The 16808-nt window shown below is 45.0% G+C and overlaps 1 protein-coding gene across 19 annotated transcripts in view; it reads left to right on the forward strand.

Moving 5' to 3' along the window:
* The first annotated feature begins 14657 nt into the window (after positions 1-14657).
* KIF16B (kinesin family member 16B) overlaps positions 14658-16808 on the forward strand; it is a 314926-nt gene continuing 312775 nt past the window's right edge. For 3 of the 19 annotated variants that reach the window (XR_005377520.1, XR_005377521.1, XR_005377522.1), the window contains exon 1: positions 15690-15806. Coding sequence is in view for 11 of the 19 variants with exons in the window: in XM_038571560.1 (XP_038427488.1) it covers positions 15724-15806 (83 nt within the window). In the remaining 8 variants the exon portion in view is untranslated. Of the gene's footprint in view, positions 15161-15666; positions 15807-16249; positions 16379-16808 lie in introns of those variants that run through there. The other 16 variants (XR_005377523.1, XR_005377524.1, XR_005377525.1 and 13 more) reach the window with 13 other exon arrangements.

Below are 16808 nucleotides of genomic sequence, written 5' to 3' on the forward strand. Positions count from 1 at the left end.
ATTGAACAGTGGTCACTACATTTAAAAACATCAATAGGACACCCAGTAGAGTGATCCTTATCAATAAAAAAAAGAAAGAAACAAATATTGGCAAAGATATAGAGAGATTGGAACCCTTGTGCATCAAAAATTGTGCAATGTAAGTGGTATAACCTTTGTGGAAAACAGTATTTTTTTGTGTGTGTGTGTGTAAAACAGTATTGAAGTTCTTCAAAAAATTAAACATAGAGTAATATATGATCCTACAGTCTCACTTTGGAGTATATACCAAAATGCTAAAAGAATTGAAACCTGGAAAAAAAAAAAAAAAAAAGAATTGAAACCTGGAAGTTGAGTAGATATTCATATACCCACATTTACAACAATGTTATCCAGAATAACCTAAAGGGAGCCAACCAAAAATGAATGGATAAACAAAATGTGTTATGTTCATACGATAGAATATTATTCAGCCCCAAAAAGGAAGTTCTGACACACACTACAACCTGGATGAACTTTGAAGACATTATGCTAAGTGAAATAATCTAGTCACAAAAAGACGAATACTGTCTGATTCCACTTCTATGAGCTACCCAGAGTCGTCAAATTCATAGACACAGAAAGTAGAATGGTGGTTGTCAGGGACTGGGAGGAAGGAGGAATAGGGAGTTATAGTTAGTTAATGGATACAGAGTTTCAGTTTTGGAAGATGGAAAAGTTCTGGAGATGGATGGTGGTGATGGTTGTACAATAATGTGAATGTACTTAATACCACAGAATTGTATGTTTTAAAATGATAAATTTTGGTTTATATATATCTTACCACAGTTTTTAAAAAACCGTCAATAGAGGATCCCTGGGTGGCTCAGCCGTTCAGCACCTGCCTTTGGCCCAGGGTGTGATCCCGGAGTCCCAGGATCGGGTCCCATGTTGGGCTCCCTGTGTGGAGCCTGCTTCTCCCTCTGCCTGTGTCTCTGCCTCTCTCTCTCCCTCTCTTTCTCTGTCTATCATGAATAAATAAATAAAATCTTTTTAAAAATCATCAACAGACTAGCTGATGGCTGGATATATGTGCCGCATCCACCTGGAAGTGAATTAAAGATATTTTGATTCTGGAAGAAGTAGCAGGCCATGGGACCCTCTACTCCTTGTATGAACCTGTGCAGGGCTGTGTTGAAACCTGCTGCTTGGAAGGCCCCTGTGATGGAAAAACTCTTTGCAGTGTAAAGCTAGCAATCTGATAATTGGGACTTAGACAGGAGGTCTGGTGACAGGCTGTCATTGAGTAAAGCAGGGTTGGAGGCCAGGACAGTAATGGTGTGCCTTCCTAGGTTGGTTGGAGATAGAAGTGTGAGGGAGAGAATACTGAGAGCCCTCTCGCCAGGCTCACTGTGGCCACATGAGCCCACTGAGCTAGGCATGCCTTAGTGACAGAGAAGAAATGCACTAGGGAATCCTATGTCTTTCAACATCAAGTGAATCCTTAACCCTTTTAAGCAACCACTTGTCCCCACCACATCCACGTGTCTGAGTGTCTCACTCCTGAGTTAGTGGGGGTCTCCGTCTCTCCTAGCTGGCTACCTGCAGATTTCTCAGTGTGCCTGGCCAGGTGCTGCTCCAGAGCCCTCTGCAGCTAATGGATGACCACTGCATCATCTTTTTCAAAAGGCAAAATACCCAGGAATAAGGTAGACCCCAGAAAGTCATTTCCCTTGGAAAGAGTTCAAGGAGATTGGAGGCTTACCGTAGTGATGAACTGATCTATAATTGTGACAGGCTAATATTGTTCCTCTGTGCTGCAACAGACTTCAAGTGCTGAAGAGCCTGGGAAACAATGTCTTTAAAAAAGATGAAGCACAGATAATGGTTTTATTTTATCTGAACCAAATAGGAAATCACATCCCAAACCCACTCAATCACCCGGCGATGTCATTACCCTACTCTATCAACACTGCTCATAACCCCGGACAGTGACAAGAAGACCTCCATGATGGCATTTATTTCAGGGAAATGGATGTATTAGCTATTTGTGTGACCTCGGAGAGGCAACATTTGCAAACTGAGAGGCATCCATAGAAGCCATCTCTCCTTGGTGGGAGTGAAGTTGAAATGTTGTTGCTGGAATTAGATCTCCTCTTGAAAATAGCTGTATGGGAGAAAATGTCAACCCGTCCCTCCCTCCTCCCTCTTCACTGCTCTCTTCTCCATTCAGGTCGTTCTGGTCCCATGATAAATGCTGTTCTCCATAATCAGCAAGAAGGAAATGGGACTGTGTGCTCCACTCTGGAACTTCACTAGTGCCTGACCTTTGTTAGGTAGCTTTCAGTGTCCTGATACCTGATTATTCTCCTTTCACCCTGCCACTGCCTTACACCACCTGGTGTTGACAACCCCTGAGAAGGCATTGTGTGTGCCCCTGGGAGCAGATAATATATCAGACAAAATCTCCTTTTGCTTTTCTCATTCCATTGTTGACTTTTTAATTTTTAAAACTTTTTTATAAATCTTTAAAAAATTTATTTAAATTTTAAATAATCTCTACACCCAATGTGGGGCTCAAACCCCAGGAACAAGCATCGCATGCTTTGTCTACTGAGCCAGCCACCCCTGAGCCAGCCACCCCTCCACTCCTGACCCTTTAATTTATTTCCTAAGTGCAAAATCATGCATACCCTCACACCTAACATGAAGAATATAAAACTGTAAAACTTTGCAATGCCACAGTTCTTTCTGTAAAAGGAGGCAGCATTTCTAAGAGAGTTTCCAGACCTGGAGTTTGGGGATTAGGACATTCAATGCTTCTCTTGCTCTCAAAGAAGAGGTGAGGAAGAAAATATGCACAGATACAATGATAGGAAATAGTTGATGAGGTCCTAGGAACTATAGACATGCAAGTAAATGGTGGTTGTTATTGTATGGGCATTATATGTATATATTTGGGCATTATATGTATATATGTGGGCATTATATTTATATTAAATGTAAATATGCATGTACATGTGTGTACATAATTCTTTTATTTAGACACATAGATATACATACAAACTGGTAGAGAGATATAGGTATAGGTATAGATATAATTTAGGTCTGAAAAATCTTATGAGGTAGTAATATTTCTATTTTACAGATGAAGCACTTAAACATTTTATGAGTTCAAAGTATTTGCCCCAAAACATCCCTAACTGAGATTCCAACTCAAATGGTGCAGGCCCAATAGATACATGGTTTTTCATCTGCCCAATATCTGTCCCCCTTCTTCTGATGACACCACAGTTGGTCTTTTGGGGGAGAACCAGCCTTCTCCCAGGTTGTACCATCTTCTAATAAATTCAAAAGGCCATGCTCTCCTTTGCTCAAAGGACAAGCAGGTGGTCAAAGTCAGGTTAAGGAGATTTCTCTCCTATGAATCTGAATCCTGGAGGGAATGGAATAAGGATGATTGAGCTGATTCATCCCCATGGTTGTTGCCTAGAGACTGTCCCATTTTTTTTCTGCACTGCAAATCCTCATGGCCACTCAGCCATGTCCTTTCTGAGGGTTGATCCTTCAGGCTGTCCCTCCATTCTGTGAACTCCCCCTATATTTTCCTAACAGTTCTCCTTCTGTATAGATAAGTATGTTGGGTGTCGCAGTGCACCACCAGATGCCCTCTCTGGACCCAAGCACTTCTTCTCTTGTTGCTACCATGCTGGACAGTGATGGCTCACAGCTGAGGCCCTGCCAGTACTTGCCTTTTGACACACAGAGCTTCCTAATCAAAGTTTAGATCCTCTTCCAGGGTACAGCCTGCTGGGGTATAAAAACTCAATGCCCTTGCCTTAATCTGGACAAGCCCGAAGGCCACCCTGGGTCCAGAGCTCCCCTCAGGAGCCGCTGAATTCTCTCTTGCAGTTACATCACAGTTCAACTCCTCCTTCTCCCTGCTTCTTTTGCCTCCTCCTTACCAGTGTGGCTCCTGTGAACACTCCCAGTGGTCCTGCTGTTTGCACATTTCCATCAGAGTCCAGGGAACATGACCTGACAGTAGATCTGTCTAAACTTCTAAGACTTGAATCAAAGACCCCTAATTGATCCAGCCTGCGCTGTACACTTTTTTATTTGCTAGAGCTGCCATAACAAGTACCCCAGACTGAGTGGCTGAAACAACAGATATTTATTTTCTCACAGTTCTAAAGGCTAAAAGTCTGAGATCAAAGTGCTGGCTGGGTTGGTTTTTCCTGAGGCCTCTCTCCTCGGCTTGTAGATGGTAGTCTTCTCCCTGTGTCTTCATGCCTTCCCTCTGTGTGTGTCTGTCTCCTAATTTCCTTGTCTTTTAAGGACAGGAGTCATTGGATTGAGGCCTACCCTAATGACCTCATTTTAATGTAAATACCTCTTTTAAGACCCTTTCTCCAAATATAGTCACATTCAGAAGTACTAGGAGTTAGGACTTCAACCTATGAATTTGGAGAGGGCACAAGTCAGTCCTTAACAGCCTCCAAAGCCTGAGTCCCTGTGACAAGTCCCTGTGGCTTAGAATTACAGGGTTTGCTATCTAGGCTGTGAGCAGGGGAGTCTCAAAGCTTGAATCTCTCAGTTCTTAGCTCTCTTCAGAGGCAAATGGGATACAACCGTAATCTGTAACTCTGAAATGTAATGAATAGTGTCAGTGACAGTATAGGATATGTCCAATAGGAAGTGGAATTAAGTTGTACTGGTTTTAAGTGAGAAAGAACTGCTACTTCCCTTGAAATACCGCAAAGCTATCAGATGAGCGGGGGAAGATGGTTGGGTCATTGGGGCCAAGATAACCAGAAGCCATATTAAAATAAATCAAACTGGAGTCTCTTTGTAATTATTACTATTACTACTATGTAATAATTACTTTGTAATTATTACTAAAAGAAAACTATGAAAGAATCTATTTTATCTATTATAATCTATTTTGGTAGGGGAAATGCCTTCTAGGAAAGTCACAACACCCAGAAGCAATTTCTAAAAAGAGATTCATGCAACTACATTAAAAAAAATCAGCATTGAGGGACGCTTGGGTGGCTCAGTGGTTGAGCATCTGGCTTTGGCTCAGGGTGAGATCCCAAGGTCCCAGGATGGAGTCCTGAATCAGGCTCCCTGAAGGGAGCCTGCTTCTCCCTCTACCTATGTCTCTGCCTCTCTCTCTGTGTCTTTCATGAACAAATAAACAAAATCTTTGAAAAAAATCTCCATTGAAATCCTGAATGACGCGTGGCTGATTACAATAGGAGATAGACAGACTGGGGAACCATACCACTGAGTGCACTGAACATGTTCCCCTAGTCCCTCAGTCTGACCATGTATTATCTACAACCTGGAAGTGCTTGACATCGCAGATGAAACCATATTCTCACTTCCAGGAGGGTATTCACAAAGTGTTGCCAGCCTTATGTCTGGGATGTTGCATCAATACCCTCTTCTGCCTCCAGTGGGCACAAGTGGGTCCTAGCTCCCCCTTTGGAGACTGATTATACCTCTTCTGTCAGGTTTGCTGGCTAACACATCTGCATTGGTGGCCACTGCTTCTCCTGCTGCTGCACAGCCCTGACCAAGTTTGAAGCAAAAGCAAAATCAGAGGATTCTAACAAGGATATGGGATTGTCTCTGACAGCTTACCAAAAGGCAACCAACTTGGCCAAGCTTTGTTTGTGAAACAAGGAAATAAAGGCTTACTTCTCTTTAAAATTTAAAAAAAAAATGTGCATGGGAATAAGAGCACAACAAAGCAAGCCAAAATGGTGAGAAATTTTAAATAAATATTACTGAAAGTGATAATTTCCCCAATTTATAAAAAAATTTCTACAGAGTAACGGAAGTAATCCAATTTACTGGGCAAATGATGGAAACAGTTCAGAGACAAGGAAATACAAATAGTTCTTAGACATTTGAAAAACTACTGAATAGCACTAAAGATAAGAGGAAGTCCTATTAAGTCCAATGATGACATCTTGGGATGCTGTATTTTTTTTATAATAAATTTATTGTTTATTGGTGTTCAATTTACCAACATACAGAATAACACCCAGTGCTCATCCCGTCAAGTGCTGTATTTTAGCTTTCAAATGGTGAAAGATAAAAAAAAAAAAATGTAAGCACAGTCAGGAGTGTTGAGGGTATGGGGAAGCAGACATGCTTATATGTCAGTGCAGGTATTCACTTTTCCCTTATATGTGATGGTGATTGGGAATGCTCACAAAAATAAAAATGTACACATGCTGTGACCCAGAAATTCTAGAAATCTTCCCACAGAGTATGAAATGGAATGTTCCCAGAGATCTGTAGTTTAGTGGTGAAAGAGCGGAAGAACTGACAATTCTGGGACAGAAGTGGATTGTTGTATCCCAATACAAGACTTTTCAATAGGGTCCCTAGATTGTGACTACATTTCCCATCCTCCCTTCCAGCTAGGTGTAGCTTTGTGACTAGGTTTTGGAAAATGGGATATAACTGAAGGGACTCTGTGAGCTGGGAAGTATCCTACTCAAGAGGGAACACATGGATCTTTTTTCAGGCTGGAATGCAGAAGTGGAGGCTGGAGCTTCAGCAGCCACCTTTAAATGCCAGGAGAAAGATCTTCAGTCTTTGAGATTATAGCTACCAATACCAGCCCTGAGCTACCTAACTCTGCTCATTTTTTTCAAGATACAAACGTCTATCTTGCTTAGGCTAAGTCATTATTTGAGATACTTTTAAAAGGATTTTGGTAAAATAAACATTGAATATTAAATGACTCTTTAGGGACCCCTGGGTGGCGCAGCGGTTTAGCGCCTGCCTTTTAGCCCAGGGCGCTATCCTGGAGACCCAGGATTGAATCCCACATCGGGCTCCCGGTGCCTGGAGCCTGCTTCTCCCTCTGCCTGTGTCTCTGCCTCTCTCTCTCTCTCTCTCTCTCTCTCTGTGACTATCATAAATAAATAAAAATTAAAAAACAAACAAACAAACAAACAAACAAATGACTCTTTAAAAGAAAGGAAAGTCTACTGAGGTACACTCAGTAGTATATGCAAGTATAGAGAGATGGAATGCTTTACAACATATATAATTTAGGTGAAAAAAAGCAAGATCTGAAAAGGTGTTAACAGTGTGTTGCTATTTCTACAAAGAATAAAAATATCTAGATTGCATGTTTGTCAAAGTAGAGTATCTCTTTCTGGAAAGACACAAGGTACTGGTGACCCTAGTTGCCTCTGAGCAATGGAGTGGTGCGAATGGGAAAGGAATGGAAGAGACTTCTATCTCTGTGCCCTTTTGTACCTTTTCAATTCGCCTTTTGTGCATGTATTATCTATTTAAACTAAATAGTAAACTTTGGAAAAATGGAAAAGATGTAGCTGAGGTTGTTGGCTGTGTTCCTTCGGGGATGAGGCAGAAAAATGGAAGTAGCAGGGGCAAGGGGACAGGAGGGACACAAGGAATGTGTGGGAAATGGCACATGCATCACGGTCTAATTGCTGACAGCACACCATTAGAACCAGCAGATGGGGCAGACAGATGCAAATGAATAAGGCATTAGAAGGGAGATCCAGAGAGAAGCAACAGGCCAGGGAGGAATTTGTGTGACAAATCTGAGCAGACCAGGCTCTGACTATGTGTGTTTTCTGCCCAAGTCAGAAAAATCAGCAGTAGTTACTTCTAGAGAATAACAATGTATGGCTCTGTGCATATTGAGGGCAGAGTGGGAAGTGATTGAATTCTTCAGCAATCCCAGGAGTGTGACAATTTGTTTACTACAACAGAGCATTTTTCCCCCTTCCTCCAGCTTAGAGTGTTTTTGATGGATATTTTCTTAAAAGTAGATACTGGAGGGATGTTCCATTTTCCAGGTACCGAAAACACACCTGATGATTAGAGACAGGTTGTTGAGTGTTTTAAAGATGCCAAAATGAAGTGAGGATCCTTAGCTTTCCAACATAACCTGCAGGACAGCTGCAAGGAAGGCACAGAACTCTTGGCTTTAACAGTGCATTAAGGAAATTGGCATGGATGCTGTTTGAGATATAGATAACTCAGCAAAACTGGACAGAACAGGTGAAAGTAACTCCAGTCAGGATCATTAATACAAATGCCTAATTAGCATGCAGCCAAGTGGCTCTCATACATATAGTTAGATGCTTAAAATGGATTTTAAGTCGTTTCTGAGGACTGCAATGAATTCTATGAACATGTTTGCTCAGCCTCAAAAATCTGTGCCAGCACCTAGTGAAATGACTTGAAAGAAAAAAACAACAAGCAATGCCAAGCTCTGGTGAGAGTATGGAGCATTTGAAAGTCTCATACATTGCTGATGGGAAGGCAAAAAGACATAAGTCCTCTGAAGAAGGCTTTGTTTTTTGCTTTTTGTTTTTTGTTTTTTCGAAAAAAATGAAGTTGAACAAGTTTAGCATAGAGCAAGAAATCCACTTCCTGGGTTTCTATCCCAAAGTAATGAAAACTTGGATTCACACAAAACCTTGTATGTAGATGTTTACAGCAGCTTATTCATAATTCTTAAGAACTGGAAACAACCCAAATGTCCTTTAGCTGATGAATATACAGATTGTGGTATAATTAAGTACTTCTCAGAAATAGAAAGGAAGGAACTATTGATACACACGACCACATGGACGTATCTTAAATGTATTTGCTAGGTGAAAGAAGTCAGACTCAAAAGACCACATATTGTATAATTCCATTATATGACATTGTAGAAAAGAGAAACTATAAGGAGAGAAGACAGATTAGTGGTTGTCAGAGGATGGAGATGGAGGGAGGAGTTCACTACAAAGGGGCACAGGGGAGTTTTGGGGGCAGGGTCATGGTACAGTTCTATATTTTGATTGTATTGGTGGCCATGCACCTATTTGTCAAAATTCATAAACTTGCCTACTAACCATGGCGAATAATACTGTATGAAAATGATACCTCAATAAACCTGACTTTAAAATAAAAAAGTCTATAGCTTGAGGGAGGTTTCTGGGATGGTGGGAATGTTATGAATCTCATCTGCATGGTGTTTACATGGGTATAAGTATATAAAACAATTCATCTAGTTATACACATAAGATTTGTATGCTTTATGGACACCACTGAATGTATTTTACATCTTACTTAAGAAATAAATGAAGACAAAAACGTCTAACATACCTAACATTTATGAGACAGAGAGAGAGAGATGGGATGCTGGGAGAGAAAGGGTTAAATGGCTCTCTGCAATCCTTTGGGATTCTTATAAGAACCTGATTATGATGTTTGATAATAGCAGGCAAGAAGGCAAATGTCACAATGTCACAGTCTTGCTTAAGGCTGACTCTTTTTATTAGTGTGTTTGGGATTTTTGTTTTGTCGTGTTTCTTCTTTTTCTTTATTCAATTCTACTTCTGACAGCTACATTTCCATTTCTAGCATTTTTTCCAACACATCCGCTGCTGGAGAGTGCTAAGGGAAGGCCTAGCTCTGAGGGCTCAGACATTTGGGTTAGAAGCTATATGACCATCAGCAAATTTCACCATACTTTTTCATCTGGCAGATTTTCCTTCAATGAGTCACACATTTATACAGAAGTCTTGGTGTCTCAGGGATCTTCATAAACATTAATCTTTCAGCAACAAATTTGACACACCCCATTTTCTACTAATATTCCTTTTAGAGGGTTTGAACGGTTTCTGGAACATACTTTCTGGAGCAGTAACAGAGAACCATAAAAACTCCATGGCCTCATTATCACATCATTTGCACAGGGCAAATTGATCTGTATGATATCAATTCTGTTAATTCCTCCCTGCAGTGCAGAGGGGCAGAGTCCCACTTACTTTTTTTTTTTTTTTTTTTAATAGAGAACTAAAATTGCTACAGCTCCTAAGCATCCCAACTTTATTCATAGAAATACAGGAAAGTTCAAATGTGTGCCTACCCCCACTGTAATGGACCACCATCATATGGGAGCCTGGTGGGCTCCTTTAACATGGATGACAAGAATAATTGTCCTCCACCTCTGGGCTCAGGGAGAAAGGAAATTTCAACATGTTCATGAATATACTGGGATATGAGTTTCCTGGCTTTGTGTTTTGTATTTTGAGTAGGCAGATAGAGTTTATTTTCAGGTTATTGGTCACAGAGAGATTTTGGATCCCATGCTGGTGCATGTTCATCATTGTGCATCTTCAACCTGCCGCCATCAAGCCCTGGACACATCCCAGAACTACCAAATGTGATATTGGCCTTATAATTGTCTTTCATGAGCCTTAGGGGCTGCTTTGCTGTGGCTAAACATTCTACGATCCGTCTGGCAGCCTTGAAATGCTTTTCTTCTCTGGTTCAGAGGTGCAATGAAGCAAGTTAGTAGGAGCTGTGACTTCAGTAATCCTACAAAGGTTTAAACAGTCACAGAGTGGCCTGACAATGTGAAGGTTCAATCAGGTGATTCTGATGAACAAAGTATTTTATTTCTAGGTCTAGTGTTGCCTGGTAGCATTTGTCTTCTTATGTAAAGAGAGTGCAAATTACTATCCCATCATCTTCTCTAGTGTATTGAATTATCAATACAATTGTAATCAGCACTTCTGGAAAGTGCTGATGGCCTATTTTGTACTTGTTTGTGTTAATCAATGTTAATTACAAAGCAAGCACGGGGTTAACAAATTATAATGGGTTTAATTAAGCTTGTCAGTGACAAATGGCATAACCTTTATGTTATGACCCAGTTAGAGGAACAAAAAAGACAAAATGGGCCAAAGAATCATCACATGGAAATTCATATTTATATACTGGTTATCTACAAGAACAGAATAACGTGATGAGTTTATTGGTTTTGCTAATTATCAACTTCAACATTTACTGATCTGGTAATACTAGAGTATAGAGAACTATAAGATCTGTTCTTCAGCCTTAAAGGATTTATAATTTGGTTGGAAGTGAGACACAGAAAACCAAGGTTTAAAATTCTCCAGTGAGTAGCAAATGAGTGCTGCCCACCACAGTGCATTTGGTGGAGGGAGTGATTACTGTGAGTCAGTACACTGGAGGAAGACTACAGACAGTAGTGGAACCCAGAGGATGAACTGAATGTGGAAGAGAAGGAGAGGAGATGGCATTCCTGCTGGATGTGCAGCTGAATCAAAGGTATGGCAATGAGAGTGCAAATGATGTGTTCAGAGGTCATTTCTTCTTCCATGATTTGGCTTCACTGATTTAGGTTCCACTGAGTTGGGTGGGTGGTGAAGAAAATAGTATCCATAGTCACATTGCTGGTCTGACCCTGCCTGCCTGTCTCCTCATTTGGAATGTAGAAATGGTCATGAAGACTCAGCTCCAGACTACAACTCCAAAGCCCTTGATTAGGGCCATGGTTCACAGCTGCTTTTTTTTTTTTAAGATTTTATTTATTTATTCATGAGAGACATATTGAGAGAGAGAGAGAGAGAGAGAGAGAGAGAGAGGCAGAGACACAGGCAGAGGGAAGCAGGCTCCAAGCAGGGAGCCCAACGTGGGACTTGATCCCGCGGCCTCCAGGATCACACCCTGGGCTGAAGGCGGCGCTAAACCCCTGAGCCACCCGGGCTGCCCCACAGCTGCTTTTTATGTCACTCATATTTCTATATGAATCACCATATCCATCTAAAATCTTTGTCATTATGGGATAATGATGTGTCCCTTATAACATTATAGGATGCATTTGAATGCAAGCAATGCAAGCAATAGCACACACATAATACCCTAAACCAAATGGCTTAAGCGACAAATTAGGTTATTGCTCATGAGATTTGTCACGGAGGAAAAAAACCTTTTTCTGGACTCTCTTAAGTTATGACCTGGGGTGTGTGAATTAAACTGAAGGAAGAGAGATGAACAGGAGAAAGGGCTTATTTTGTCTGCATGTAGAGGGCATCACAGAAAAGAAATGATATTTTCCCAAAGTGCTCAGATGTAGGAACTTACACATCGTTTTAACAATGGGCAATAAATTGCAGAGAAGAGAGTAGACAAAGGAAAAAGGTTTGGGCTTCCAGGGGCAGTAAATTGTGGGAAAGTAAATATATGAAGGAAGCTAATGGGAAATGAGGGTTTTTTAGCAAGGTCTGTTGTCTCTCTCCAGTGATAAGGACTGTTCTCCTGTTTGGTATGGGAGAGGAGAGAAGAGGCACCTGCACAAAGGGAAATTTATGCCCTACTTTCAGACAGATGGGGGAGGGTAAAGAGCTCTTTCTGAGTTTGATTCTTCTTAATCAACTTCAGGTTAAAATAATTCTTATGTCAAAGTGGCATATTTTGGAGTGGAATATTCTGATCTCCTCAGTCAACAACAAGTGGTTCTACTGGTCTGGATGGGCTCTGTCACTCTGGGCAGCCCTCACTCATATATCTTTGATCAGCTAATGAGTTGGCTGGGGCAAGCTGGGGCCAAATGACTCCTCTGTCTGGTGGTTGGCTGGCTATGGGCTGTGGCACCGGGTTTGACTGAGTCACCCCATCGCTCAGCAGGTTAGCCTGGGCTTGCTCACAGGACAGCATCAGGGTCCTTGGAGTGAGAGTAGAAGCATGCAAGGTCTTTAGAAACCTAGGTTTGAAGTACCAAAGTTAATTCTGCAGCATTCTGTGAGCCAGAGCAAGATCTGAGGGCAGCCACATTAGAGAAGTGGAGAGACGAGACTCCATCTCTGCGTGAGGGTTTGCTGCAATGTGACATTGCAAGGTTTAAGTATAGGAGGTGAAGCCTTTGCAACTATGTTTAAATCTCTCACATAATGTTTTAGGCAAAGAGGCTTTCTCACTATTTTTCCCAGAGCAAGACCCCTGCTTTCTGAACTCTGAATATTGGATGAACGTATTTTTTTTTTTTTTCTGGCTCAGAAGTCAGTTCGAGGGGTTCAAATTCCATCCCTTCTGCCCATCTCCAAAACTAATTCATCCACAAAACTTTACCCCATATCTTCAACTAAATGCAATTTCTCTTAAGAGTTGAAATGTTGCCACAGACTCTACAAAGTCCACCAATTCTGAGCTATTTGTAACCATAGGTATAGTTATATGCAATTGAAACCATCCTTTTTTCATCTTAGTATATGAAATGACTATGATTTTCGGTGATCGTTTCTATTAAATTGATTCTTCAGTGATTTCTTCATTCACTTCTGCTAAAAGAAAGCTGACATTCATAGCTACCTGCCTGTAGCTTTGCAGCAAAATTTCTATGTATGACTTTTGTGATTATCGTTACTGTTATTTTGTAGTTCGGGTTTCAAACTCATGCTCCATAGCACACTTTTTCAAACTATCTTTACATTTAATGTTTAGTATTTTAGAAGATCCTACATTTACCTTTACGTTTTATGACTTAGAAAATGAAAATGGTTCTGGGTTTGGATTTGATATCTGTAATTTCTGTCTCTGAGACTATTATGCATTTGTTTGAAAACTAGAACACGGGATCCCTGGGTGGCGCAGCGGTTTAGTGCCTGCCTTTGGCCCAGGGCGTGATCCTGGAGACCCGGGATCGAATCCCATGTCGGGATCCCAGTGCATGGAGCCTGCTTCTCCCTCTACCTGTGTCTCTGCCTCTCTCTCTCTCTGTGTGACTATAATAAATAAAAAAAAATTAATTAAAAAAAAAGAAAACCAGAACACTTATTTCTGTTTATTGGCTCACTGCTTGACTCCTAAATTCAACTTAAGTTCCATGGTGTAAAACACCCCCCAAGGAGATATGAAGTGTACCCTGTGATAGATTGCTCAAGGTGGGTACTTCTAGCACATAGGAAAATAGGTGAGCTTCTAAGATGACAGTTGTATCCTACGTTCCAATTAAGTGTGCCCGTCGTCTGCTGTTTATCAAGGTTTTTAAAGAGTCATATTTGTGAGAGTAAATCAATTTTGTTTTAAAGGCTAGGGGTGAAATACGTAGTAGGGATATTGTATGTTTCCCCTCCCTGATGATGATATTTTAAGACGATTCAAATATTTTGAGGCGAAGTGAACATTCTATTCTAGTGTTATTTCACTTTGAAACGAAGAAGCCAAGAGTCAATCACTCACAACTCTTTGGCAGTAAAGAGATTGCTAAACATCAGAAAAAGGAAAAAGAACAAATAAATGAAGACCCAAATAAACTACATCCAAACAAGCAAAATACTCCCCTAATCCCACCGCAGTGTCCCTCTCTGGGTTCTTGAAGACTTTCTGCCCCTAGGTTTTGTGTCAACCGGCAAGGTCACAGAAGGTCGGTGTGTTTACAGGCCTGTGGGCTGCTGGAAATAAATCAGAGAACGAAATAATGAATTAAAACTCACAACCAATCAACCAATAAAACCCCAGGCACATCACCTCGCTTCAATGAGTTAAGCTACAACTCCTCCTGCACAGTGTGATTTGCTGTCCTTAAAAACCGAGCTCTGGCGCTGCAGGGCGTGCGCCCAGCTCCGGGACCCCGCAGGGGCGACGATCCCAGACGGGGGCGAGGATCCTGCCTCCGGGGAGGCAGGCCCGGCCTGTTGGTCCCCGAGCAGCTCCCACATGAGGCGGACCCGCCCCCGTCTGGGGTGGCCAGGGCCGCGCGCGGGCTCCCGGCGGCGCCTCTAACCGGCCGGCCCCGACCGCGCATGCTCGGGCGGCCCGGTCCAGCGGCCCGCGCTCCGCGTTTTCCTGCAGCTCGCCGTGGTCAAATCCGCACCCAGCTCTGTGCCCGCCAAGCGGGTTAAACTCGGGCTTTTCAGGGCCCTGCAAGCAAATGGGGAGCTGATTCCAGGCTAGCCGCGGGGATCTAGGGAAGGCGATGATATAATGATTTCATATCTGAGTGGGTCACGCTTGTCAACATTATCTCACTTAATGCATTGACCAACTCCACGGAATTGGAATTGTTTCTGATTTGCCGTAGGGCCAAAGCCTCAGAGGTACCCAGCGATGCAGCCTGGAGGACGCCCGAAGCTGGGGTTCGTGTAGGAGCGGGGGCGCAAAGCCAGCAGTCCAGCCTCCACGCCCTGTGGCCTCTGTTACAGCTCGGCCTTCTGGATGAGCGCTCTTGGCCAGCCCTGTGCCCTTCGGCTCTCGCTGCCCTGGGAGCCTGAAATACCCTAAGGGAGGGAGAGGAGTGCGGGCGGTCCTGAGAAGCATCCCTTCTGAGCCTTGGCTGGATGCTGCAGCCAGGTGGATCCTGAGGGAGGGGCCAGCGGGCCCAGACGCCCCTCCAGGCAGGAAGGTGGGGTCCCGGGGCTGGGCTGGGCTGGGCTGGGCGGCTGGAGCTGAGGGGCCCTGAATTGGGCAGCAGGAGGGAGGTAGAGCCCCGGGGAAGGCTGTGGCTCACAGGTGGCTCCTGGGTGCGTGAACAAAGGCACGAATGAATTCACGTTCTCCAGGAAAGGGCCGGGAGGGAGAGGGGGGAGACTCGGGGAAAGAGGCTGGTTCCGCCCTCCCTTCGTAGGCCCAAGCGTTAGAGAGAGGGTCGCTCTCACCCCCAAATACGTTATGACTGAAACGGAAACAACAAAAAAACTAAACTACGAAACTGTAACACAAGTGTCACAAAGTCCAGTGAAGATCTGATTTCGGCCAGTGTAGACACTCTGGCCCGCATTTTTAAGTATTCGGTACCCTTTTGATTTTTGTTTCTTAAGCTTTTAAAACATTTATTCAGGAGACAGAGGAGAGAGGCAGCGACACGGAGGGAGGGGCAGGCTCTGCGCAGGGAGCCCGACGGGGACCTGGGCCCAGGGCGTGACCCGAGCCCCAGGGGCCCCTCCCCGCCTTTCGTTGACTCCTCGGATGCCTGAAGCGAGGGGAGGAGACGCGAGCCTCGGCTGGTCGCCGCGGAGCAGCAGGGGCCTGGGGGAGCCTCCCGCAAACTGGTAATGTCCGCGCCTCGGGCCCCCGCACCGCCGGGTAAGGCCCCGTCCCCGCCGAGGGCCGAGCCCCGGGACCGAGGTGTCGGCTGTAGGCCCTGCGTTGCTGCGGCCCCTTCCCCTCCGCCCTCCTCCCCCGTCCTTCGGGTGGTCCCGCGGGGCCGCAGCTTCCCCGCAGTCCCCCCCCGGGCCCCTGCCCCGAGGCGGGCCTCCCCGACTGCGCTCCCCGCGGGGCTGCGCGGCCCTCCCGGCCCCGCCCCTCCGCGCCGCCCGGCCGCCGCCAAACCCCGGCGCGCGGATCCCGCGGGCCGGAGCCGCTCTGGGCATGCTCAGTGGCCCGGCAGGTGGGGCCGCCGCGCGCCGCCAGGTCCGGCTGGGAGCCGCCGGGCGGGGGCGGGGCGGGGCGGGGCGGGGCGGGGCGAGGGAAGTGGGCGGGAGCCGAGGGCCGAGTCGCGAGAGTCGCCGGCGGCCGCGGGGTGCGGGGCAGGTGGGAGCCCGCGCGGGCCGGGCCGGGCCGGGCCGGGATGAGCAATGGCATCAGTCAAGGTGGCCGTGAGGGTCCGGCCCATGAATCGCAGGTGAGTTGGGGGAGGCCACAGGCGGCCCCCGGTGCGTCCCCACGCGGGGGAGCCTAGTCTCCAGCTCCCCGCCCTCGAGGGCCAGCCTGGACTTGGGGTCACGGACGGCCCCTGGCCCGCTGCTCCCTGGCTGTGGCCTCTGGGGGCCTGGAGCAGCACTTCGTGCCTTGCTGTCCCCTCACGCTGCCCTGCTGGGGACTCGGGGGGTCGGAGTTCACGAGGTCACGAGAAGATTTGTGTCCCATTAACTTGTGCAGGTTTGCGTGTTGCCCCTTTTCAGAAGCATCCGGGGATCACTCCCAGGGAGGCGGAAAATCCTTGGGGCGGGGGCGTGGGTGGCGGCGGGGCGGGGCGGACTCTGCGGGAGGTCACGGGGCCGCACCGCTGCCAGGCGAGCGCCCCTGGTCCTCTAGGGCACAGTGCTTTCAGC

The sequence above is a fragment of the Canis lupus genome, chromosome 24, assembly GCF_011100685.1.
Source record: "Canis lupus familiaris isolate Mischka breed German Shepherd chromosome 24, alternate assembly UU_Cfam_GSD_1.0, whole genome shotgun sequence".
Lineage (NCBI taxonomy): Eukaryota > Metazoa > Chordata > Mammalia > Carnivora > Canidae > Canis > Canis lupus.